Source organism: Mizuhopecten yessoensis, unplaced genomic scaffold, assembly GCF_002113885.1.
Source record: "Mizuhopecten yessoensis strain PY_sf001 unplaced genomic scaffold, ASM211388v2 scaffold11133, whole genome shotgun sequence".
In the NCBI taxonomy this organism is placed as follows: domain Eukaryota; kingdom Metazoa; phylum Mollusca; class Bivalvia; order Pectinida; family Pectinidae; genus Mizuhopecten; species Mizuhopecten yessoensis.
This window is the reverse complement of record NW_018408896.1, coordinates 2,728,343-2,755,258: the sequence shown is the minus strand read 5'-3', so window position 1 is coordinate 2,755,258 and position 26,916 is coordinate 2,728,343. Positions and strand designations below refer to the sequence as shown.

Here is a 26,916-nt window from a genome sequence, read left to right as displayed (position 1 = left end):
AGAACCTCACTCGAGATTTCCTGATTGAATCTTACTCGTAAAAATGTTTATTGAAACGAGAGAATCCTTTAAGTAGAGAAGCGCCAAATCCACAAGGCATGATTCTTATTCAATGAAGTCCAAACTGCAAACTGCGGGTAATGCGATATGACGGAAAACACGGAGGATACAGATCGATTTGGTTTTAACATCAGTTGATTTCTTTCAATAATGGCAGAAAAGCATACACGCTTTCCAGAAACATGGAATGATGATGCGAGAATGACAGTTCTGTTTGCTCCATTCAGAGACAAATCCTTAAACCCCAGTTCATGGGATCAGAAAATGACATTTTGGTCCAACCTGATCGTGTCCGATTGTACAATTTGTGGTGACATTGTCATTGACGTCAAAACATTGCCATGTAGGTTTCAGAGGAATGGGAAGACTCCTGCATGTCTCAGTTCAGTGGTCGATGAAATGGAAAGGTAAATTTATTTGTTTTGTTGGTCATTCAGAACGGCCTCAATATGGTCTCTTTGAAAAAACTTGCGCACATTTATTGAAGTGCGCACCAAACACGGTGCGCTAAGTTTTCAAAGAGACCATATGTAGAACGTTCTGACCATCCCAACCCCATCAAAATCAAGCTAAAAGGAGATGGTCACTAGTCAGTTATTTCGGACTAAAATATGATGTGCATTTACCACCATCAGAGGTTGGTAACAACACAGCCTGAATTTATCTGGCCCCTTTCACAGTTTATGACATAATCTGACCGCTTGTTGTCTATGATTGGCCAGATAACGCTAAGTCTTTTCGCACTTAGTTGTTTCCCCCTAAAACTATTTCAAGGGCAAAACTGTTTCAGTCCTGTTTAGTTGCGTATGGTTTATACAGTCTCATTTGAAGTTTTCCTCAGTCTCCCTTAGTCTTTTTTGTCATTATAAGAGTCATTAGATTCGTACGTGGTTGATGTTGTAACTGGTCAACCAGATCTGCACATACAATGTAGCATACACCTGCACAAAATTCTTCTGTCAACACAATTGTTGGTGAAACAGGAAAAAAGTAAGCTTTTTTAAATATTATAATCATTTCAGCTGATTTATAACTTAATTATATATATTTTCAGGGTTTTAGCCAGGGCCTTAAAAGGTCCGGTAGAGGTCCCATTCCCAATTGAAAAATGACCAATTTCAGTGTTTATTTCCCCAAATTTTTCCAGTTGGATAAGAAATACCTGTTAATAAAATGTTCGAGGCGTTATATGTGCAACATTCAAAATATTGAATGAAGGAGCATTCAAAATACTTAAATAATGAAAATTTGAAATTTAATAAACAAAAACACTGAAAATTGATGTGTTTATTTATTGTTATGTATTTTACTGTACGAAACAGCCAGGGAAAGACTTTTTTTTGCTAATCACATTGCAGGTTTTATTGTATTTTCCAAAACCTGTACATGTGGGAACACTGATGTTATTTTCCAAAGCCTGTACATGTGGGAACATTGATAAAATATTTCCCAAATTTTGCCAAATGCAGACAATATATTCCAAATTCCTGCTCAGGGGCCCTTTTCCAAATTGGCAAAAACCCTGATTTATATTAGGGCGAAACAATTAACTTTGGGCAAACTGGATTAAGGGTGAAAAGACCGGGATCCATTGATTGCTGGTGACCAGGTAGCTTGGTAAGAGCATCCGACCGACCTAGAGTTTGGAGAGTTCCAAGGTTTGAATCACAGTCTGGTCATTTTTCTCTTTTCTTTTGCATTTACAATTGGCACTTAACTGAACCTACAGAATTGAGTATACGTTTTGGTGCGTCTGGTCAAAATACTTTCTTTTAAGGAGTAAAGTAAGTGGAATGGGTTGATCGCCAGTGATCTGGTAGCTCATTTGGTGTGTCAAACAAGAGTTCAGAAGATATTTCCTACATTTTCGCATAATTACAAACCCCCAAAATTCCAAGCCAATATTTTTTTTTATATATATATATATATAGCATGTTTTACCATTTGCCTAATCAGGAATCAGTGAGGCACAAGTTCCGCAAGGTTGCTGCCACTTGTTTGGACTGTTTAAAAACGAAAAATATCTATTTCAATATTAAAACATATGATTTAAGAATAAGATTTTCTTTTCCATTTATGAAGCATTTTCAAGGTTATAAATATGACTATTTATTGCTTTATGAAATTTAATTTAGTAGAGATAATTCCTCAACTTTAGTGTTGTTTACTACCTGTTGACCTTCATAATGATACATTGATAATGCTTTGATAAATCCAAGAATGAAGTTGACCAAATATTGAATTATAATCTGTTTTAGATGGGTTCTATTGCATTGATTTGTCTTTGATGTTTTTAGAACAGGAAAGTTGAAACAAGTAGCAGATACAGAAATGTCTCCATCAAATCAAGGTGCTGCCAGAAAAGGCTGGATGTCATGGGGTATGGACACGTTTATAAAAGCTCCCATTTCCATGGGATGGAATCTGATGACCAAGCCAACCATATCCAGCACAAAACTAGTTGTTGTTGAGGCTCTAAAGGTAAAACTTTGTAGCTTTACATATACCTACTATGTAATCAGTGATTGTGTTTGACTTTAATTCTGTATTCATGCATGTATTATGACTACTTCTGATATATAGTACACTGTTACAGTTTATTGTATAAAGTTGAGAATTCACTTATAACTAAATAGATGTCAGCCTCTGTAAACTCCAGTGGAGGAGGTTTTCATCCTACCACATTTCAAAAGACTGTAAAATGTATGAACATTTTCACAGCATCCATTGAGTGAACCATATGAATCTCACATTGTTAGGCAAATATTTGTAATGACTGCAATGTATAATTGGAAAAATAACTTTCAAATATTGTCTTTCAGTCTCCTTCAGAACTGAATTGATTTCTTTTAAAAAAAAAAATCAACATACCAGTAATATTAATTATTACTAGTTAAGACTGCACCGGTAAATTAATTATTTACTGAAGTACTTTGAGGTCCATTTAACACATCATTACTATAATTGCAATATAATGTACAGTGTTATTCAATTACCATATTGATGTTACACGAAGGACTTCTGCTTTACCATCAGATTTCTCTTAAGTAAATGAATCCAAGTAATTTCGTAATGACAAAGCAATGAAACCTTTTTTTTCAGTCAAAGTGTGAGGAGGTTTGCAGACTGCAGTGTGCATGTATGGACTGTGATATAACTGACTCTGTGATAGAATACTCTGAACTCTGGGATAGATGTAGAGAGCTGTGTAAAACCGAGGGAGAGTTCTACCTAGTGCTGAAGGAGCTGGACAAGGAAAAGAGGATCATGTTTTACCACACAGATACCTGTCTGGTAATTAAGTGATTATGAAGAAGGACTGTTGGATAAATACACTGCAAGAAATTGCTGTAGTAAACTCCCAATGACCATTATTAGAACTAAGGTTAAATAGTTGTAAACTTGGGTGTCTTGAACCCCCATTAGTTACCAATCTTAAATATTAAGACATTGTATTAAAGTGTTAAACATCGTAAATAAACATTTAAAACCCTGTAACCTATCATAAATAAACATTGTACAGCATTGTTACCCAGCTTAAATATTAAAACTTAAATTAACATTGTAAAACACTGTCACTTGAGAAGATTAAGTTGAAATCTACAATAACTGCAAGGTAAAATCCATTCTTAGTCTCCACTATATAGAAATCATTTGACTACTTTGTCTTTATTTTATGTTTCTCATCAGTGTATTTTTCTGTTACAAGCTTGTAAAGTTTCCCCAGAGGTCGGAGTCTACAGCTGGACCAGTGACTGAACAGGATATCCAGATATATAGGTAACGTAATTTAAACAAAAGATGTATGTGGGAAGGTTATTTGTCATGTAAAAATGATAAATAACAGACTGAACCTAAGTGATGTTTAGTTTTAGTGGAGAAGATAAAATCTTTATGACTGTACCAAAACAGAATTCCTAACTGTTAAAATAAATTGATAAGCAGACCTGTAATCAGCTATGTCCTCAATACAATGATCCATGCTATATTTGTTTAACTCCTCTCTTGAATAACAATTCAGGAACATTTCAATATATTAATATTGTGACTTTGTTCCCGATCTCTTGTTTAAGCATATGTATTTGAATGAAAGGGAGACATAATGTATTAGTAAGCACTGTTTCTTTTATTTCTTTTGGTTGAGGTTTTTCTAATAGGATTTTCTCCATATCATCGCTTTAAAATTGTCAATGAAATTTGAACTATACCTGTATCACCCACAGAAGATGTGCAGTGTAATATGTGAATAAGGGGAGAAATTTGTTTTTGTTCATAAAAACAAATATTTGATTGTTGCCCCTTCATTTACAGTATGAAGAAAGCTTCAAAGGTCCTTCTTGATAGAATAGAGAAGCTTGGAAAAGATGTTGATAGGTAAGTCACACAATGCTATTATAACATAGACTGCATATCTCCTTGTATGGTCACTCTCTGAAACATTTGTAAATTGAAATATCCCAAAAAATAAAAATGATTATATGACTACTTTCATTGAAATGTTGCAATATTTAAAAGTTACATATTGCATACTGATACTCTCTATTATACAGATACACTCCAATAAACTTCCTTTATGTAGAGGAACAACTCCCTCAATACAAACAAGTCTATAAAACTAATCTGAAGTGTGTGGTTACACTTCATTTGTCAGTGATGATCCAGTTATTTTTCTTACCCTAATTTTTGTTTGTTAAATACATGTACCTATGATTTATTATCAAATTCCTATTATTTTAGGTTAACAGTGGAAGCAAAAATGCATAAAAGGAAAGATATGAAACAATATGTAAGTTTGAATGATGTTGTTCCTGAGTTAATTTGTCCCGTCTGTCTGTCCATTCTTCTGTATAAGTCATTCTGACTTACTCCTTGTATCACTGTAGTGGCTATATTTCGTGTCAGATTTTGATAAAACACATATGTTTGCTTTTGGCAAACTTCGGATGAGTTAAATTATGAGCAAGTTTGTTCTGAGTTCAAGGTTAATGTTATCAAAAATAACATTTTAGTGACACCTCATCATCTTGGCTGTATTGTGAAACTTCAAAGATATGTCAACCTTTGACACACCTTGGACAAGTTTGAACATGTGCAAGATGGTTGAGGTGAAGATCACTGTTACTAAAAATATAATTTCATTGTCACACCCTTTGTCATCTCTATTTAATTACTTATATGCCAGGCATTACGATCCCTGCGACAGCGACGACGTACACAGAACAGGATGAGTAAGCTGTCTGGCTCGCTGGATATGATTGACGATGTCCTCAGTCGAATACAGCATGCAGCATCTGACGAAATGGTGAATTTTCTCTGAATGTCCTTCTTATAAATAAACTGAATTGGTCTCATCATTAGGAAAAATCTTAAAGATAAACTGTTCTTCGGTCAGTTGGAACAATCATTTTAATTTGATTTTTTTATGACCCCACCTTCAAATGGGGGGCATAATGATATAGTGTTACCCATGTCCGTCCCGTCCCGATTTAATGTAAACACTTAGCAACTTCATTCTTTGACAGATTTTGGTCAAACTTTATACAAAGGTCAAGTATGAGTATACTTCGGACATCGTCGTATTTCAGGGATCCAAGGTCAAGCCCAAGGTCACACTTGCTATATATAGAAAATCATCAACTGATTCAATTTAAACACTGAGCAACTTCATTCTTTCATGGATTTTGGTCAAACTTTATGCAAAGGTCAAGTATGAGTATACTTTGGACATTGTTGTGTTTCAGGGTTCCAAGGTCAAGGCCAAGGTCACTGTTGCTGTATATAGAAAATCATCTACTGATTCAATTTAAACAGAAAAAACATATGAATATTAAAATCAACTTTAAGTGTAGTACCTTGTGTGTGTGCATGTTTCAGGGTATCAAGATCAAAGTGGTTGTAACTTTTTATAGAACACTGAAACTAATTTCACATGGCAGCGGGGGCATTGATGTCTTACAGACTTTTTTTCTTTCTTTCAGCAAACATATTAGTTTAGGGTATTTGAAGGTATTACTGTATTAATTACACTCTACAGTGTATTTGAAGTATTACTGTATTAATTACACTCTACAGTGTATTTGAAGTATTACTGTATTAATTACACTCTACAGTGTATTTGAATTGTCATGTTAATTCATCTTCTAGTTTCATAGCTGGTTATAATTTGATTTTATAATAATAAACATTGTCTTTTCCTACAGGTTTTGAAAGCACTACAAGCTGGTTCTGGTGCCTTGAAAACCTTAACCGACAGAACAGGACTGGACGAGGTTCACCGAACCATGGACAACCTGGCAGAGGTAAGTCAGTGTTGTGTGTCATAAATCTAATGTACCCATTGATCTGCTTCACCCATCGCCACACTTTGGACAGATGTCTTTTCTTTTCTGCAAAATTTATACTTAATCTCTCTTCTGAAACCTTCTATAAATGACCCATTTTCTACTAAGCATTTCTGTATGACTTACAACAAACGTTTGGTTGTTGGTCTCTTCAGTTTAAAATCCTCATGATTATACCATTCAGTTTAAAGAACAATAATTAATATATGTGCTAGTTAAAATTAAATGAATGTTATTAGAGGGTATGTATTCGATATAACTTTGATATGTCTTGTATTGTCTAAACCCATGAAATAAAATAAATCTTCACTGATCTATGACTCAGGTATTGGACCATCAAAATGAAATTGAGTCAGAGATGAACATGTCCAGAATTGGAGATGTCAGCTCTGAAGACCTTGAGAGAGAGCTTGAGAGCCTGATTGGGGAACATATGGCACCACCACAGGGCGACTCTGTAGTGTCACCAGAGAAAGTCAATGTCTCGCCACCTCGCGGAGCTCCAATTACAATCTCCCCAGAAAATGATGTTTTAGGCATAGCAGATCTTTTGGCAGGTAACATGAAAAAAAAATTCATAAACTGTTCTCAGACTATGTGTACCCAATGTAGGCTGTGGTCATTGTTGACAAAGAAAGTCTTGATAAGTTTAATAAAGAAATAAAAGTGAATCAAGATATCATGTGGTCATCCAAACATAATGATACGTTGTCCATAAAGATATAGTAATATTCAAAAGTTCAGCAATTTCTTGTATATAGTTCAACGTAAGAGAAAATTTTAATCAAACTATAATTAATCAATCAACCTATGTTGATCCTTTGTAGTTTTATGTTGTACATTCAGTATGCTGATATTATTGAAATATATTGAAAAATAATAATGCATAGTTAATAATGCATAGTTAATAATGCATAGTTAATAGTTAATAATGCATAGTTAATAATGCATAGTTAATAATGCATAGTTAAAGTTTTCCAGTATTATGAAAATTGTAGTGTAAGAGATGACGTTGCATTGTTGCCGTTATTGTTTCAGGTCTTGACTTTGGTTCACCATCTGGTCCGACCCAATCCAAACAGGCTGGTTCATCATATGGTCTGAACCAATCTAAACCAATTGGTTTACCATCTAATGATATGGCAGATACAACAACAAAATTAGAACTTTCCAATGAAATCTTTGATCTCGACTTTCCTGATGTGCCAAACTTTTCCCCAGGAACACCTGAAAAATCTAATGACAGACAGAAAACATGGACAAAATTGCCACAAAAAGAGGCAGAACCTTCATAACCTACATTGTGTTGCCTTCATGCATCTATAACTTCATCATCAGGTTGCTTTCATGAGTTTATAAAATCAGTCATTCTTCACAGACAGCACTTATTTATCATCACCATCCGCATTATTACCCTGGCTGTTACGAGGATGTTAAACCCAAAACAAACCTATTAATCATCATTTTGTCAACCTGTCTGACAGTCTTAAGATATCTAGAAATGTTGTCCTGAAGATACTGTATCTAGAAATGTTGCCCTGCAATCATCAGGATTTTTTTTTATATTTTGATAAAACTCTAGACCTTACCACTGACTAGGGTTGATTGTTATAGGCTCAGATATTAATGGATACCACTCATAATAGTTGCCAAGCTAGTCATTTCGAGGTAACATGAAAATTTAACACATTTACTAAAAATTGACTTTTAGAAATTTTGTATTCTTTGAAAATTAGCAAAAAAGTGTTCAATTATAACCAGAAAAAAACCTGACAGTACCTTGTAAAGGTGTGAAAACTTGAATAGTAATTCGTAGGTTTGTGAAACCATTTAGTGTTGTGAAGGAGTGAAAACCTTATACCCTAGTACTCTTTGGGAGACAAATCTGTTGAGTACCATTTAGTGTTGTGAAGGAGTGAAAACCTTATACCCTATACTCTTTTGGAGACAAATCTGTTCAGTTCCATTTAAACAAAACGTCCCCGAGTCTGCTTGTTTGTTACAGATATTGCTCCTATTAAATCAATGAAAATTAATCTTTTCTGCCAAGTCACATCAAGCAATTTTTCCCCTTGTTTTCTGTGTTATTCACGTAATACACATTATGACACGTGTGTACTCTATATAATGTATATGGTTTGGTGACCTATGTATGATCATTGCACTGTACAATTGTATGGCTTAACGTAACTTCAACCATTTTCCATTTTAATCATTTAGATAGGAATGAGGTACACTTGAGGTTTTCATCTCGATGCAATACTTTTTGTAAGACTCCTGTCCCATACTAAAGCCTGTGTGGCCTAGCTAGTCATAAGAATTTTAGGGGAAATAAGATATTCTACCAGATTATGTACAATTTATATCTGGTATAACCTGGTGTGATGGAATTTAATGTTAATTCCAATTGTTAAGAACATTCAGTTCCACTCAATCAACTGACAAATATAGAATATTACTTTTTGCATAAAACATCCAAACAATGAACCATTTCAGGTATGTAACCAAGGTGGATGCGTAAGTGCCTCCAAATAGAGTTGAATCCGAAACTTCAGATTGCTAGAAATTCCCTCTAGCAGAGTGGGTAACAAGTGTGTAGATATTGCACAACTGGCATATATATTTAAATAATACAAATCCAGGTTAAAATTGCTTTTCCATAGAAAGAGTAAGGTCAACATAACTACAGTAGGAACCTATTACATGATGTATACTGCTGCTATTTTTCAATGAAATTCCAGCATTATAATGAAAAATTCAAAAGAGGACAACATAATGTCATAAACCAAGTGACATATCACACAAGGTTTTTATGAAGATAATGAATTCAGTCGGATACCAAGGGAACTGATATACCTCGGTCAGAAATGAAACTTGAGGCAGAGTTACATAACTATTAGGTTGGGTACTTCTCAGTATCCACATGTTCTCTATGTAACTCAAACATTGATGAGACAAGGCAGTTAAGGAGGGAAGACCCAAATCGGATCATTCTGCACATACCGTAAACACTTAAATCTTTTAATGTGTCAACAGTTCATGATGTACAATGATATAGCATTAGAATGCACCATTATGTTACAATTTTTTGTCTATAGATAGTTATCTACAAGCTCAAATAGCTTCAGAACATCTATTTAAAACTCAGAAATTTGTGTTTGTTAAATTGTTGAAATACGATTTTAGAGAATGGAATTAACTCCAGAATATTGAAGTAATTCAATATTCAACTTTGATGTAATCATAAATGAAAATACCATCTTTTGAATTGTTAATGACTAGAATGATGGTTGTGATCCATTTCTGGTGCCCTCACCTTATGTTTGAAATAGCAAGTTGGAATATTGAGTTATTAAATTTTCATCAAGATAATTATATACCTTGTATACATGTACTATTATTTAAAATGTATTTGTATTAACCAGTTGTATGGTTCCTCTAGGTAAAAATATTTAATATATTTTTGTACTCGTTGCATGAAATGTTTTAAGTGATGCAAATCTTGTGTCATATTGTCAACATTCATATAAATATCATAAATGGGAAATAATAAAGCATAATATTTTAAACCAATAAATACATTTTATTCTTTATAAGAATCATATAACAGACATTTTACCAATAGCATGGCATTCAGAAATATTTATGTAAAAATTTTAACCAGTGTATGTAAAAGTGTCAGCATTGATACATACAAGTAACACTGGATGTCCATGACTTTGAAAGCTGCATTCAATACATTTCTGACATCCTAAGATCTGATACCGTATATATAAGAGAAATTATCCCAAGATGTCACCCAATTCATCTACTGACATATCGCTCTCTCCTAATCAACAACATTACTCTGGCTACTGACAAAAAGTTAGAACCAAAATGAAATATCCCCACCGATATTTTATAGCCATTATTTAATGTTTAATGATACAGGGTGTTGTGTCCCACTGATCGTAGATTTTTGATTTTTACATATTAAAAAAATAATAATATGGGACAATGTTAATCTGGATGCTATCCCATGAAACTCTCAACATTGTCACAAATGAAGCAGGATTTGGCACACACAAAAGTTGTACTCATCCCTCAAAATTATACATGTTCATGTACTGGATTTCTCCTAGCAGACTCAAGACTAGTGGACTTTTTGTGCATGAAGGATGACCAGTTTGTTTACTTTTAAATGATAACATGTTGAAGAGTAGCCTTTTAAACTTGTAAATTTTAATGTATGTCTAGAAAAGTCTGAACGCAGGCTCATCGGAAAACAACACCAGATCACTTGGTCCATTTTCGTTTAAACAGTCAAACTGGTCGGACCACAGTTCGTTTACCAAATAAGGTCGGACCTAGTAACCTGATGCTGCTTTCAGGCAAGCCTTACAAGGCCTGCATAAACATTTGCAAGTCCGCCAGGAATTATACATGAAATTGTCACATTTATAAACGATCAAACTGGTTGTTCCTCATAAACAAACAGGCCCTAGGTCCAGTCCATTTCATAAAGAAACAAATCTAGTCCAATCTGTAAAACTGTTTGTAACCCGATAAATGAAAGCAGTCAAAATTATTATTACATTGCAATTAGCACTTGTTATTATAATGACATATTTTTACTTAAAATTAACTGATTTTGATATCAAAACTTTTAAACATCATCGGTGCTAGTAAACATATTGAAGACCACTTCTCCAAAAACGTTCTTGTAATAAAAGATGGGGGAATTTTATTGCACAAGTGTTACAGTAATGGTCCCAAGTTCCACTCCTCGCTGATCAAATGTACACACTTATCCTTTATGTACCCTTGAACGTTTATCACAAGAAAGATTCCACATACATCCTTTGTTGACAGCTATTCTTTAGGACAATCATCCCCTTTCACATATGAGGTCTATCACCTGCAAATAAATGAAAAAGAATTATTTCCATATTTCTCTTAAAATGCAAAGTCATCACTGTAATGTTCAAAGAATTTTTTTAAGTCAATTTTTTGTAATATATGCTAACCAGTCAATTACTGGGATTCCCTCCCTATCAAAATGTTATCTGAAGACTTTTACCTTTTAATAGATAAACAATATGTGTCAATTTGACACAGTCTTATGAAAATGCTACTCGATGAGTTTTACTGGATTTGATTATCAACTTGACCTCAGCATAGTGTGAATAAACCCCAGAAGTGTGAGGTGTGAGGGACGATACATACACTCTGCTCCATCAGCACTGCGTCCAGACATCTGTGTACAGTACTGCCAACGATCTCGTCCAGTAACACCTGCACCAAACTGTAACAGACAGACAGCTTGTTTATTCTGTTTTAATCAGTAAGAAACATGATTCTTTCAATGTGATAAGTATAATATTTTTCATCTATAGTTAAAAATCATGGAGCCAGACTTGGTGCACAAATCAAAATGTAGGAGTTTAACACAAAACACTGTTTTAGTAAAATAAAAGTAAATCAAAGTTATCCATTGAATTCCATAATACATATATATATTCACATGTTTGACAGAATATTTCAATCTTTTTATTTGTGCTTTACACTCATAAAAAATGGTATTTACAAGCCTGAGTTGTTAAATGTATTTGTTATTCAAAGGACAACCATGTAATATCCTCTTTATATTTATTAAACGTTCCCTATAAGTTATACCTATGATTTACAGTAAAGTAGTACTCATTACAAAACTTGTATTCTCTTATTAAATCAGAATTATAGAAGTAATCATTTTGGATCTATCAAATGTGTCGCAAATAAATCGGCAAGCAATTGCTATCTTAGTGTGGAGCTCTTGAAAGAGAAAACATACTACATTAACATACACTGTAAGAGCTATAACCAGCTAGTAATGGAGGATCTTAATTGTAAAGGGAAAATAATGACTTACTTTTCATCAGACACAAATCTCCAGAGGTAAAGCTGGAGATAGTTAGTATCCACTTGTATCTGCTGTAACCCATAGCGACCAAATGTTCGGAGCCGAACACACTCCATGAATGTCTGTCAGAAAACAAATCAAAGAGAATAGAGGTAAAGATTTCAACTAGTCTTTTCATACAACTACGTGATAAAATGTAAAAAGTTTAAAAATTGATCATCATGATGATGTCGAGGAGAAACACTACTAAATCGCTATTATGTTTAATGTCATGGGCAAACCCATGTGAAAATAAGTTTTGAGTAATTTGTAAACAAATGTTTAACCGTGCTTCCATACCTTGAGACTGATCTTCACAATACCAGTCAGGACAGACACCTTGGAGAATTCCACTGTGCTGAAGATTTCAATCTTCTCTGAGAACAGCTTCTGGATGTTGCTCATGAGACTGTTATCAATACTGGAAGAGACAGAGACTTTGTTAAATCTGATCATTAAAACAATTAAACCCTTGTTATATATACATCCAAGGCCATTTTCGTGTAAACGGTCAAACCGGTCGGACCATAGTTGTTTATTTTAAAAAAAAAGTCGGACCTAGTAATGGGATGCTGCTTTCAGGCGAGCCTTGACAAAGCCTTGGAAGGCCTGAATAAACATTATACCCAAAATTGTTACATTTATAAATGGTCAAACCGGTTGTTCTGCATAAACTAACAGGCCCATAGTATTTAAGCAGGCTTTAAACTGCCAAATGTATCTATTAGCCTGGACACTCTACATAGATACATGAGGTGTGGGGGCTGTACATATATACATGAGGTGTGGGGGCTGTACATAGATACATGGGGTGTGGGGGCTGTACATAGATACATGAGATGGGGGGGCTGTACATAGATACATGAGGTGCGGGGGCTGTACATAGATACATGAGGGGTGGGGGCTGTACATATATACATGAGGTGTGGGGGCTGTACATAGATACACGAGATGTGGGGGCTGTACATAGATACATGAGGGGTGGGGGCTGTACATATATACATGAGGTGGGGGGGCTGTACATAGATACATGAGGTGTTGGGGCTGTACATATATACATGAGATGTGGGGGCTGTACATAGATACATGAGGTGCGGGGGCTGTACATAGATACATGAAGTGACATATATACATGAGGTGGGGGGGCTTGTTGGGGCTGTACATATATACATGAAGTGTGGGGGCTGTACATAGATACATGAGGTGGGGGGGCTGTACATAGATACATGAGGTGTGGGGGCTGTACATAGATACATGAGGTTTGGGGGCTGTACAACTATTACCTGGGGGCATAGTTCCACTGGCCAGGTTTCTTGTTTTGTGACACACTGTAGCTGTGGGGATGTGTACGACGACTTGAGTCACTACTCCGCTCCTTACGACAGCCCTCCTCATATAACTGTCCCACCTGCATGTCAATAGCTGTGATATCCTCAATGACACGCTTCATCACAGCACGTACATTCCGCGGCTCAATAGTATTCAGCCAATCTCTCGTCTCCACACTCTTTCTCAGCATCTGGAAAAAATAACAGATATCAGTTATTGGTCATTTAAAAAAACGCACCTGTAGCCCATTTTTAAATTCTAAACTGTTATTTCAAATTAAAATATGTACAATTGACATGTGGAAATTATTTTTAGAAATGCATCTTCCAAAAATAATTCAATTCAATCGACTTGCTATATTTTTGCATTTTCCTTTTTACATACATCTGTCATTTTTTAAATTAATTCAAAATACATTTTTCATTTTAATATCAAAATTGATACATTTGTTTTACTTATAAAGTCAGATTTAAATATTTGACATTGAATTTTGATACTTTGCAGATTACCCATTATTTCATACCGTTACATATATCAGATTGAAAATGTTTCCATGTAAGATGTCACTAACCTGTGATATGGAGAGTCCCTGGACCTTGACGTAATGGTTGAGTAAGCGTTGGGCTGTATTCTTGGCCTTGGTACAGAGGTCAGAAACTGGGGTCAGAGAATGGCTCAAGTTTTCTTCAAGCAGGAACTGTTCTTCGGTCAGAGTCAACTACAGAATATGATACAGTAAAATCAAATTATTTTAACGAATCTTACAGAACAAAGACATAACTTGAAGCATGAATGGTCAACAGGCCTGTTCCCAGTGTAAAACTTATTAAACTGTACAAATATTTCATAATTGTTGTCAGTAAGAGTTCTTATTAAAGTAAAAAAAAAAAAAGCATAACAAAGGTACGTATATATCAGTATTGAACAGAATTAAATGTACTGTACAACTCAGGTATATACATTTATTTTGACAGTAACAACAGATCTAATATTGATTAAATTTTGAACATGGCCGAGGAAGTTTCTGTATCAATCATCTGAAATTAAATTAAAATGTGTTACTTCTAACTTTCTTAAAAGTTCCTATGTCTGTTTGAGATGCTACCTTGAAGACCTCCATATTTAACTAGATAAAAAGATTAACTTTAATAGTAAAAATTTAAATCAATTTGACGTACCAGGTAAGATATGGTGGAACCTTCAAAGTCGAGACACAACCGTGACAGTATGAGAAGTAAAGCTGGTGGCACGGATCCCCGGTCACCTGTACCTTCACAGAACTCCTGCAACAAATATCACAGATATATACAAACACATTCACAGTACTATATAACTTTGTTGTTGCAAATGTGGATATCGTAAATGTCCTGATTTAGTGTTATTTGTCCAATGTCAGATTAATTCTTTATATTTCAACTGGGATATCCATATGCATCATATTTCCAGATCATAAAGGCAACACAAGTGATACAAACCCCTGCACATTCACAAATTGTGACATATGTAAGAGGAAATGAAGTCGCTAGATCGATGACAAAGTTTTTTCTAAAATTAGTAACAGTGACCTTGACCTACAACGTAGAACTCCAAAACGACAATTTGTTCAAGGCATTGCCATGCCAAACACTTGTATGAAGTTTAATGAAATTACGTTAAGGAATGAAGTCACTAGAGCGATGACAAAGAGTGTAACATACGTACGGACAGAATCCTATATCCGATACTGTCATATTTATTTAGAAATTGATTCCAAAAGCAAGAAAACAGTTTCGTTTGACAGGAGTAATTTTGGAGACAATTACCAACTTATCTACCAATAATCACTCGTGGGTTATAAAGTAACTTTAATTCTACCATATCCCATGATGTCTTATCAGACATTTAGTGTTTCCATAAACAAGCCACACTCAGAGCAGTAGCCCATACTATTTCCTCCCTTATCTTATATCCATATTTGCCTATTTTAATTCAAGTGGATATGTTCTATGAATTGAATCATTTCAAGCAGCATGAATTCATACCCCTAAAGGCACAGCTTGGAATATTATAATTGGTCCAGTATTACACTATAACATTAACCTTGCTGCCTATAAATCCAGTCCCCTATAAATATGCCCCCCCCCCCCCTAAATAAGCCTGGCATCCTGTAAATCCGGCTGAGCTACTAGTTACTAGTATGAATCTGGCCGGGCTTTCAACCTTCCTGGGCTATAAACCCAGCCCCCTAAAAATCTGGCCCCTTTAAACCTTACCTCTCATAAAACCAGCCTCATATAAAAGGCTTCTGACCGATCCCCTAGCGTTTGTCTGCTGGATAACGAAATTACTTGGTAGTGAAGCGGACATAAAACCACTCGAACAAACAAACAAACAATCCCCTAGGTTCAGTGGTCTAAAACAAACTTTAAATACCAATACACTACTCACCTCGCACACAGAGTTGATGTGGTTTAGGAATCCAACAATTAGTCCCTCCCTCACATCTTGGGTACAGAATGGACCTCGGAAATATGGCTTCATCGCGAAAGTGATGTCTGATGCTGTGAAAGCCTGGATAATTACAATAATATCAATTTGTTTAGTTAAGTAGCATTTCAACAATTTGACAATGTTTAACATGTATGAAACTTTTAACATGTTCTACCTGTTATTAAATAACTCATCATGATTAACGGCAGGGTGTTTTTGTCTACTGTCAATCAACTACAGACTCTGATATAATTAACTTTTGTGTTTTACAAGACGTGTAGATCATTTATCCTTCTTTGGTTCAGACAGACTTAAAGGAAGAATTGATATATATTGTGTACATTTTATTGTTCAAGAAGTGCATATGAATTCCTACAAGTAAATCATAGCAGGAAATGAGAATTCACCAAAATTAAGTGATATATTCAAATTATACAGCTCAGAATATCTTGCCACATGTGAACAGAACTTCAGGAGGCAACAACTAACTCCTGCTTAACAAATCTGCAATTAGGGAGTTGATTCCACACTTCTCAATACATAGGTGTTCAAATGCTGGTAAACTAATTATTTACCATCTTTGGTCCAGCTGTTTCAAGCATTGAAAAGAATTTACCAGCACTGTGATGGAAGGATGTTTACCTGGAGGTTCCCGAGGACAGACTTGATTTGCTCCAGTATAGTGGACTGAGTGGAGTGGAGGAGGTCGGAGAGCTGTGCGGAACTGTCCTGTTTACCTACTAATCGGGGTGCCGCGAGGTTCTGTCTGATGTCTGTCAGGCAATCTGTTTCAGACACATGTTTGATTAAAAAATCATTTATATTTTATTTTCATTGGAGATAATATATACAAACATTATGTGCAACAAATATTATCAATAAAGCTGACTTAGACCAAATCAAAATTTGACTTCATTCACAAATCATGTATGTATAAAACATGTTGTAACATTTCAGTCAGAGATTGACAAAGGGACCAGTCAGGCTTGAAACATTGCAACACATTTAATATGTACATTATTTGCAGATAAAGTAACACTTTGATATTACATTTTTTGCAAACTGATGAAACTTGCTGACTTGGACTATAAGAGTTATTACAAATACGTTATTTTGTCAGCACTTTTCTTCTCAAGAGAAACTTTCTAAATTTTGATATACCATTGATATTCTCCTTACCAGCAAAGTTTTGTTTAAGTGTCTGTAGATAATATCCCACCCTGTCCTTGGCAGCCCTGGATACTATCTCTGTACCTGCCCTGAAGCATCAATAGGAATTACTATAAAACAGAAAGTTTCTACAGCACTTTTACCTATAAATGAATCAAAATTTCACTGAAACTGAAATTTTGAGAATACTTCACGAGAAAACGTTTCTGTTCTTTGTTTTTCAACAATGTTGACAAATAAACCATAACCAAACAATTCTGATCCTTTTGATCAACAGCTATGATAATATGAAAGACCCAAAAAGTACCTGGAGAAGTCGGTGTCAGGTAGGAGCTTGTTCATGGCCTGAAGCCTCCGGTGGAATCTGTCCAGGGATCGGACCAGGATTGTGTTGTCTCCAGTCTCCTTCTGAAAGCCATTAATACTAAGTAAGCTTGCTGTTATCTTACTCACTCAATTCCTACCAAATAGACCAGTTTGTTTCGGCTAGATTATAATAATCAAGATAATACAATGTATAAACAACACTGTTTCATACATTCAAGTCACATTATTCAGTTACTATATGACTCTGAAAACTGATTATTCAATGAAAGTAGATACAAAGTTCAACAAAAAAATAGTTTTCAAATGTTCAAAAAAAATGTGAAATTAAAAATAAATAACATCCTTTATTTTGTTTTGTTTAATGCTTTTATACATTGATGTATTTTTGTTCAAGATTTTCATCACACAAAATATTTTGGACATAAATGATCTCACAGACTCTAATTAAATGGCACACTAAGATCATGTATTATTTTTAGGTACAAATGTCTAGTCTCTAAATGCAGCAAATAATTCATAAAACAAACCTCCAGTTGGACCCTCCTTTGTACGAAGTTGAAGTATTTCTCCATCAGTTCATTGACAAAATGTACTAATTTCTTCAATGCCATGGCATCTGTATTATCACTGAAAACAAGAAAAATTCATGAGTTATTTAAACACACTTCACACTCTAGATATTGTGCAAAATGAAGGTTCTTTTCATTGTTATTCTATAACATATGTTGTTGGTGTCAAATTATCACATTTTGTTTGGGGGGATAGGGGGAAAGAAACTGATTCAGGAACAATCTTTACAATCCAGACTTGTTATTAAGCCACCACTAATAGTGTTATCCAATTACTCAGCCACCACTAATCAGGCTGCCCCAGTATCCAGCCACCACTAATCAGGCTGCCTCACTATACAGCCACCACTAATCAGGCTGCCCCACTATACAGCCATCACTAATCAGGCTGTCCCACTATCCAGCCACCACTAATCAGCTGGCTGCCCCATTATCCAGCCACCACTAATAAGCTGGCTGCCCCATTATCCTGCAAACACTTATCTGGCTGCCCCACTATACAGCCACCACTAATCAGCTGGCTGCCCCACTATACAGCCACCACTAATCTGGCCGCCCATTATCCAGCCACCACTTATCAGGCTGCCCCACTATACAGCCACCACTTATCAGGCTGCCCGACTATACAGCCACCACTAATCAGGCTGCCCCATTATACAGCCCCCACTAATCTGGCCGCCCCTTATCCCGCCACCACTAATCAGCTGGCTGTCCCACTATACAGTCACCACTAAGCAGGCTGCCCCACTATACACTCACCACTAATCAGGCTGCCCAACTATACAGCCACCACTAATAAGGCTTCCCCACTATAAAGTCACCACTAATCAGGCTCCCCCTCTCTACAGTCACCACTTATCAGGCTGCCCCCCTATGCACCCCCCACTTATCAGGCTGCCCCCCTATGCACCCCCCACTTATCAGGCTGCCCCACTATTCAGTCACCACTAATCAGGCTCCCCCTCTCTACAGTCACCACTTATCAGGCTGCCCCCCTAGTCAGCCCCCACCACCAATCAGCCTGCCCCACTCTCCAGCCACCACTTATCAGGCTGCCCCCCTATGCACCCCCCACTTATCAGGCTGCCCCCCTATGCACCCCCCACTTATCAGGCTGCCCCCCTATGCACCCCCCACTTATCAGGCTGCCCCCCTATGCACCCCCCACTTATCAGGCTGCCCCCCTATGCACCCCCCACTTATCAGGCTGCCCCCCTATGCACCCCCCACTTATCAGGCTGCCCCCCTAGTCAGCCCCCACCACTAATCAGCCTGCCCCACTATACAGCCACCCCTTATCAGGCTGCCCCACTATTCAGCCCCCCCCACTAATCAGGCCGCCCCACTATACAGCCACCGCTAATCAGGCTGCCCCACTCTCCAGTCACCACTTATCAGGCTGCCCCCCTATTAACCCCCCACCACTAATCAGCCTGCCCCACTATACAGCCACCACTAACCAGGCTGCCCCCCTATCCAGCCCCCACTAATCAGGCTCCCCCACTATCCAGTCTCCACTAATCAGGCTGCCCCCCTATACAACCACCACCACTAATCAGGCGGCCCCACTATACAGCCACCGCTAATCAGGCTGCCCCACTCTCCAGTCACCACTTATCAGGCTGCCCCCCTATACAGCCCCCACCACTAATCGGGCTGCCCCACTATCCAGCCACCACTAGTCTGGCCGCCCCTTATCCAGCCCCCACTAATCAGGCTCCCCCACTATCCAGCCCCCCCTAATCTGGCCGCCCCTTACCCAGCCGCCACTAATCAGCTGGCTGCCCCATTATCCTGCAACCACTAATCAGGCTGCCCCCCTATACAGTCACCACTAATGAGGCTGCCCCACTATCCAGCCACCACTAGTCTGGCCGCCCCTTATCCAGACACCACTAATCAGCTGGCTTCCCCACTATACAGTCACCAATAATCAGGCTTCCCCACTATACAGTCACAACTAATCAGGCTGCCCCACAATACAGTCACCACTAATCATGCTGCCCCACTATACAGTCACAACTAATCAGGCTGCCCCACTCTCCAGTCACCACTTATCAGGCTGCCCCACTATTCAGCCACCGCCAATAATCAGGCTGCCCCACTATCCAGCCACCACTAATCTGGCCGCCCCTTATCCAGCCACCACTAATCAGCTGGCTGCCCCACTATACAGTCACCACTAATCAGGCTGCCCCACTATCCAGCCACCACTTATCAGGCTGCCCCACTATACAGCCCCCACTAATCAGGCTGCCCCACTAACCAGCCACCACTAATCTGGCCGCCCCTTATCCAGACACCACTAATCAGGCTGCCCCCCTATACAGTCACCACTAACCAGGCTGCCCCCCTATCCAGCCACCACTTATCAGGCGGACCCACTATCCAGCCACCACTAGTCTGGCCGCCCCTTATCCAGCCCCCACTAATCAGGCTCCCCCACTATCCAGCCACCACCAATCAGGCTCCCCCACTATACAGACACCACTAATCAGGCTGCCCCCCTCTACAGTCACCACTTATCAGGCTGACCCACTATCCCGCCACCACTCATCAGGCCGACCCCCTATCCCGCCACCACTAATCAGGCTGTCCCACTACACAGTCACCACTAATCAGGCTCCCCCACTATCCAGCCCCCACTAATCTGGCCCCCCCTTACCCAGCCGCCACTAATCAGCTGGCTGCCCCCCTATACAGTCACCACTAACCAGGCTGCCCCCCTATCCAGCCACCACTAATCAGGCCGCCCCACTATACAGCCACCACTCATCAGGCTTCCCCACTATACAGCCACCACTCATCAGGCTTCCCCACTATACAGCCACCACTCATCAGGCTTCCCCACTATACAGTCCCCACTAATCAGGCTGCCCCACTACACAGCCACCACTAATCAGGCTTCCCCACTATCCAGTCACCACTAATCAGGCTGACACTATACAGTCACCACTAATAAGGCTGCCCCACTATCCAGCCCCCACTAATCAGGCTCCCCCACTACCCAGCCACCACTAATCTGGCCGCCCCTCATCCAGCCACCACTAATCAGGCTGACCGACTATACAGTCACCACTAATCAGGCTGCCCGACTATACAGCCCCCACTAATCAGGCTGCCCGACTATCCAGCCACCACTAATCAGGCCGCCCCACTATACAGCCACCACTCATCAGGCTTCCCCACTATACAGTCCCCACTAATCAGGCTGCCCCACTAACCAGCCACCACTAATCTGGCCGCCCCTCATCCAGCCACCACTAATCAGGCTGCCCCACTATCCAGCCACCACTTATCAGGCTGACCCACTATCCAGCCACCACTAATCAGGCTGTCCCACTATACAGTCACCACTAATCAGGCTGACCCACTATCCAGCCACCATTAATCAGGCTTCCCCACTCTACACCCACCATTAATCAGGCTTCCCCACTCTACACCCACCACTAATCAGCTTTAATCCTGATCAAATTGCCTCTAGCCAAAGATATCAACAACTGTCAACTGAAGATTTTTTTTCAAAGTAGAGGAAATAACAAGGTCACTGAACTTTAGATGGTACAACTTACTCCTCTTGGTGCTTGTTGAGGAATGTGTCGTTGTAGAATGCTATCACCAGGCAGATGTTACTGAGGAAACCATTACAGCCAGAGTCGACAAACTCCAGCACATCCTAAAATAGAAAGTGAGAGGTTAGTGTGAACAAATACCCGGTAGTGTTAAGAAATATAAATATATGTTCAAATTCTGCTGGCCATCCTTGCATAATAATATACAAAATAATATACAACATTTGTATAGCGCCCTATATAATTGGCAAAATTAGTCTACAGCGCTTTATAGCATATGAATAGTAGTATTCCTACAGTGACAGTTATAGATATAGTAGATACAAAAAGCATACAAATCAGCATTTTACACCAGGTAAAAATATATTAATTGCCACATGCATATAAACTTATACATGTAGATATATAGGGTGATGTGTACATGACGTCTGTGTAAAAGAACATAAAATGCAGATGAGAAAAGGTGTGTCGTTATATCGTTCTTGAATTTAGCCAAAGGTTTTCACTTCCTGGTAGCAGATAGTAAAAATGATGACTGAAAATAATGTGAAGACTGAACATTATTGCATAAGAGATGATGATGTCATATACACATGCTGTACTTTGTTGCTGACCAGACACAGGTAGATCACTGACCATAACGGACACATACCATAGGTGTGGTACCTAAATAAGCCTGAGCTGGACTCTCGCCCTCCATTTTTATCTCCTCCCCGCGTTGTAAACAAATCTGACGATCAAGCACCTTCAAATCCTCCTCATCTATCTTCTGGCGAGCACTGTTAAAACCAAGTCAAATAATGCTTCTTAGTTAGATTTACCTTTGAACAGTGAAATGAGTAGGTTACAGAAACTGGTAAGGATTACAAAGTTTCTCTTTTGATTTCTTGAGGTTAAGACTGAAAAAAGTATGTGTAGTCTTCTAATTAGGTGACTTAATGGATTAATGCTGAGTGCACATATTTTTTTTCTTTTCAAAAGTAACTCAAGAAGTTAAGTAGAGTGTAACCTGGTATAACTCTCTGGACTGATGTTCTTTGAGGTAAACCCCTGTTATAACTCTCTGGACTGATGTTCTTTGAGGTAAACCCCTGTTATACCTCTCTGGACTGATGTTCTTTGAGGTAAACCCCTGTTTTAACTCTCTGGACTGATGTTCTTTGAGGTAAACCCCTGGTATAACTCTCTGGACTGATGTTCTTTGAGGTAAACCCCTGTTATAACTCTCTGGACTGATGTTCTTTTAGGTAAACCCCTATTATAACTCTCTGGACTGATATTCTATGAGGTAAACCCCTGTTTTAACTCTCTGGACTGATTTTCTTTGAGGTAAACCCCTGTTATAACTCTCTGGACTGATGTTCTTTGGGGTAAACCCCTTTTATAACTCTCTGGACTGATGTTCTTTGGGGTAAACCCCTGTTAAAACTCTCTGGACTGATGTTCTTTGAGGTAAACCCCTGTTATAACTCTCTGGACTGATGTTCTTTGAGGTAAACCCCTGGTATAACTCTCTGGACTGATGTTCTATGAAGTAAACCCCTGTTATTGTTACAACATACGGTTTCTGTAATGCCAAAACATGCTCTGTGGACCAGAAAGGTGGTTTAGCTAAAGTGGTACCAAAACAGTAAAACAAAACTGATATTTTTTTAGGTATGTTTCCATTTATGAGACTATCAAAGTTACGGTTCACAAAACTGTGAGCGCTCCAAGCAAGAACCTGCATTAAGCCATCATTTAACAACTGGTAGGTCCAACCATATATCATTATGTTTCTTTCTAAACTGATTCTGTCTACCGGTAATCCAAGAATGTGTACATTCCAAAGAAAAACTTTGTGTGTTTGGTTTGGTCAGACTTCATTTAACAGATTCATGCAATTTAAATGATCCTGTAACCACACATTGGGACTTACTGAGAGAGAAACTCCTCACACAGGACTTCTGCAGGCTCGCCCAGTTGTAGCAGCAGATCTACACACTCAGCCAATTGTTTGGGGGTTGACTAAAATAAACAATGCAACTTTGCAAACAAACAAAAAACCCAACAGTGTTATGGATGACTGTAGAGAGTCTCACTACTTTTCTGGTGTATAAAGGCCTTGAAATGTTAAAATGGTGTTATTTCATTTATAGTCATACAAAAGCAATTGTAGGTTGCAAGGCTTTTACAAGAGTTAAATCTTTTTACAATTATGTGTATTCCCAATAATATTTGAGAAAAATATAAGAATAATGAATATCATGACCAGTAGTGCTGTGGAAAAACTTCCTGCTTTAGTTTCCAGAGGTTTGAGAATTGAATCCATGAAATGGAGGTGTTTTTGTGAAAGAAAGAAAACTGAAAAAAAAATACACTTCTTCAAGTTTGGTCATCAGATAATTGCAAAAAATTATGACAGCAAGTTATTTTTGGGGAAGTTTTATGAAGAACGTGAGCTTCATACAGCAAACTTGCATATAACTAAAACCAGACTAGGAAACATTTTGGAGATATCTGACTACTGGGTTTGACTATAGAGTAACAGGAAAAGAAGGCTCGGCAAAACCAAGATTTGAACCCCGGACCTCTGAACTCTATACAGATGCCCTAACCAATTAAGCTACAAAGTGGTAGGTGATGGACCCAGTCAATTTCTGCGGCATTTGAAAGGAAAACGGTCTTTGAAGCAAATTATGTGTTTCATGTATAAGACATCAAGGTTGTACTGCATCATGCTGAGGACATATACAGTCAGACAGCAGACAGTTACCTCCTTGTTCTTGAACTGTTGACGGAGAAGCTGACAGAGCTCCTGTATGATCTTGTTACAGTCCTCACTGATTCCCTTGAAACTTGGCATGTGTTGATACTGGTGTAGAATTCGTTTGGCCTTACTGTAGTACCTACAAAACGAAGTACACGTTACTCTGTACCTGTAGTGCTTACAATACACAAGTCAGTATATGACAGTATAACAGTTGTACCTTAAAGGAACTTACAGGAACATAAACTTACACTTTAAAGGGATAATTATAGATAGGTACAACCTTACTGTAATTACTTAAAAGACACTGGTCATTTTAGGGAGGTACACTCATTCTGTAGTATTTGTATTTATACAGGGTCCAACATCACTGTATTACTTGCAATAAGTTTTAGAGAGGTAAAACCTCTCTGTAGTACCTTCAATACTCAGGGGTAACATTACATTGACCTGATATTTGACCATTTGATGATAAACCTGTTGATGCATATTATATAAAACACAATTAAAGGGATCAACCACTGGTTACACTATGCAGACACGTAGGCATCATTCTATTTTTACTCGTGATATGTGCTTGCTCATGTATGAAGTCCATCCCTCTCTTAAGAGCTTTTACAACTTCTTGGGTTTAGGGACATACATGTATGTTAACCCAGTATCCTCTCTACCCAATGTCTTAGGAAAAGGCCTGTGGTCATTAGATGTAAAACTTTGTGTTATACCTTAAAAGTTTAGTGTAAGGAGTATGTATTCAATATACAGAACCTCGTCCAACTCACCTGACTGCCTGACTGTAGGCCTGCATTTCTATGCATTTTTTTAGTCTGGCAGGTAACTCAAACAGGAACTGAAGTTTTTTCAGAAGGGAATGTACACCGGCTAGTTTAGTGATCTGTTGCCGTCGGTCCTGGAGTGTGCAGCTGATGTTAGCACTGAACTCAGTAATGGAAGACATGTTAGTCGCTAAATGGTCCATCTCATCTTCCATCTTCCGAAAATCATTTTTCATCTATTAAACAAGAAAAAATATATTGTTAATTGATATTGATGTTATTCTATAAGTAATTAAGCATAAAGTGAATAGATATAATAAAAAAAAAAACTGTTTGTTAAACACTAAATTCTTTTTTAAGTTATCAGAATTTGCAAAGCTTTCTGATGGTTATTGTGGTTAGAAATCTTTTTCATCTTATCAATGGTAGTTGATTTTTTCAAACTGAAAGAACTGGTTTATTTGAATAAACCAAGTGCCTTCTTACAATTTAAACACTAATCATCATGACAATCAGATTAACATGATACATGATAACCAGTCACCCTGGGTTCAGGGATCTTTATCTTCCATAATGTTCATAAATATAAAGTCAGAAAAGTCAAAATTTGGGTTTCCAATTGGGAACAATTTCTTTATTGATTCATGACATGGAAGGTGTTAGTGCAAAGTATTGTTATACTTTGATAATTACAGCATTGGACCAATAGGAAACAAGAAACATTTACCAACTGCTTGCATGAATTCGTGTATCCAATGCTTCAGGAGTGAGAAAGCTACAGTGGTTATGGGGAAATGAACATTAAACATTGTTTGCATATTCTATTTTTGAATGGGCTTTATATTGAACACAAAAATGAAAACAAAATTCTGGTACCTTTCTTATTGTATCTGTTGCACTTATAAATTTGTTGTAGTTTTCATAAACGAGAGTCTGCATGTCACTGTCAAGCGCTTTTATCTGTGTCAAGGTCTTCGATTCCTCATCCATCAATTCTGTCAGCGTCTTTTCTTTGATGAGCCGTGCCAGGTAGGTATCAGCTTTGAAATGTGCGCCATTAATGTCACACGGGTCAAGAGAGGCTCCTCCGTCTTGGTCCTCTTCAATACCATAGTACATCTTGAGCATACCATGGCGTTTAGCCTTGTTACCTTGTTGCTGATCTATATTCAAAAAGAATAATTTCAATTATCTATCACCTAAACAATCCTCTAAGTTTTGTTTTCTAAATTTATTTGGAAACATGTGTATTTTCAAGCATATCGATAAAAGATCATGCAACCCAAAAGCATGCACGCAATGACAATTCACGTAAGAAGATGCCAACTGAAGCATTTTCTCTGACGCCGCCCATATTATAAATGATATTGTCCACGTCCCTGCAACACTGTCTGAACTCAGTACAGTAACTGTGTGATAAACTGTTACTAAAGAGAGTGGGCGTGGTTAGTGACAGTTTTTATACAAATTAAAGCAGTAAATTTACAAAAATTACCAACAAAAGGCGTTATATTACTTGATGAACGTAGAATAAGACTATCTGTATCTTAGAGAGGAAGATTTATCGATTTTGTGTGGATGTGTCAGAAGTTAGTTTACCTTCGTCAGCCATTTTAGAGTTCCTAATAAATTAC

The 26,916-nt window shown here is 37.7% G+C and overlaps 2 protein-coding genes across 2 annotated transcripts; one reads left to right on the top strand and one right to left on the bottom strand.

The window, feature by feature from the left end:
* The first annotated feature begins 67 nt into the window (after window positions 1–67).
* LOC110466409 (charged multivesicular body protein 7-like) lies at window positions 68–9,186 on the top strand. The gene is made up of 10 exons (XM_021522864.1): window positions 68–467; window positions 2,358–2,541; window positions 3,163–3,354; window positions 3,770–3,840; window positions 4,372–4,434; window positions 4,798–4,846; window positions 5,243–5,362; window positions 6,261–6,359; window positions 6,727–6,958; window positions 7,440–9,186. The coding sequence occupies exons 1-10, from the start codon at window positions 211–213 to the stop codon at window positions 7,694–7,696; spliced, it is 1,524 nt and encodes a 507-aa protein (XP_021378539.1). The 5' UTR covers window positions 68–210; the 3' UTR covers window positions 7,697–9,186.
* Window positions 7,787–26,903, bottom strand: LOC110466408 (vacuolar protein sorting-associated protein 51 homolog). The gene is made up of 19 exons (XM_021522861.1): window positions 26,882–26,903; window positions 26,159–26,445; window positions 25,289–25,518; window positions 24,513–24,645; window positions 23,676–23,764; window positions 22,410–22,536; window positions 21,758–21,861; window positions 18,144–18,243; window positions 17,597–17,697; window positions 17,299–17,378; window positions 16,762–16,904; window positions 16,078–16,200; window positions 14,829–14,933; window positions 14,222–14,368; window positions 13,605–13,840; window positions 12,622–12,742; window positions 12,292–12,404; window positions 11,607–11,685; window positions 7,787–11,298 (listed from the first exon to the last, which is right to left on the bottom strand). Exons 1-19 carry the CDS (start codon window positions 26,892–26,894, stop codon window positions 11,269–11,271), a joined length of 2,361 nt encoding a protein of 786 aa, XP_021378536.1. The 5' UTR covers window positions 26,895–26,903; the 3' UTR covers window positions 7,787–11,268.
* Between the last annotated feature and the right edge of the window lie 13 nt (window positions 26,904–26,916).

Coding starts and splice junctions, on each gene's coding strand:
- LOC110466408 (XM_021522861.1), bottom strand. Junction 17,379..17,596: donor CCTGACACCGACTTCTCCAG/GTACTTTTTGGG, acceptor TTGATGCTTCAG/GGCAGGTACAGAGATAGTAT. Junction 14,369..14,828: donor GTTCCACCATATCTTACCTG/GTACGTCAAATT, acceptor CATATTCTGTAG/TTGACTCTGACCGAAGAACA.
- LOC110466409 (XM_021522864.1), top strand. CDS start 211: ATGGCAGAAAAGCATACACGCTTTCCAGAAACATGGAATGATGATGCG. Junction 2,542..3,162: donor TTGTTGTTGAGGCTCTAAAG/GTAAAACTTTGT, acceptor CTTTTTTTTCAG/TCAAAGTGTGAGGAGGTTTG. Junction 6,959..7,439: donor CATAGCAGATCTTTTGGCAG/GTAACATGAAAA, acceptor TTATTGTTTCAG/GTCTTGACTTTGGTTCACCA.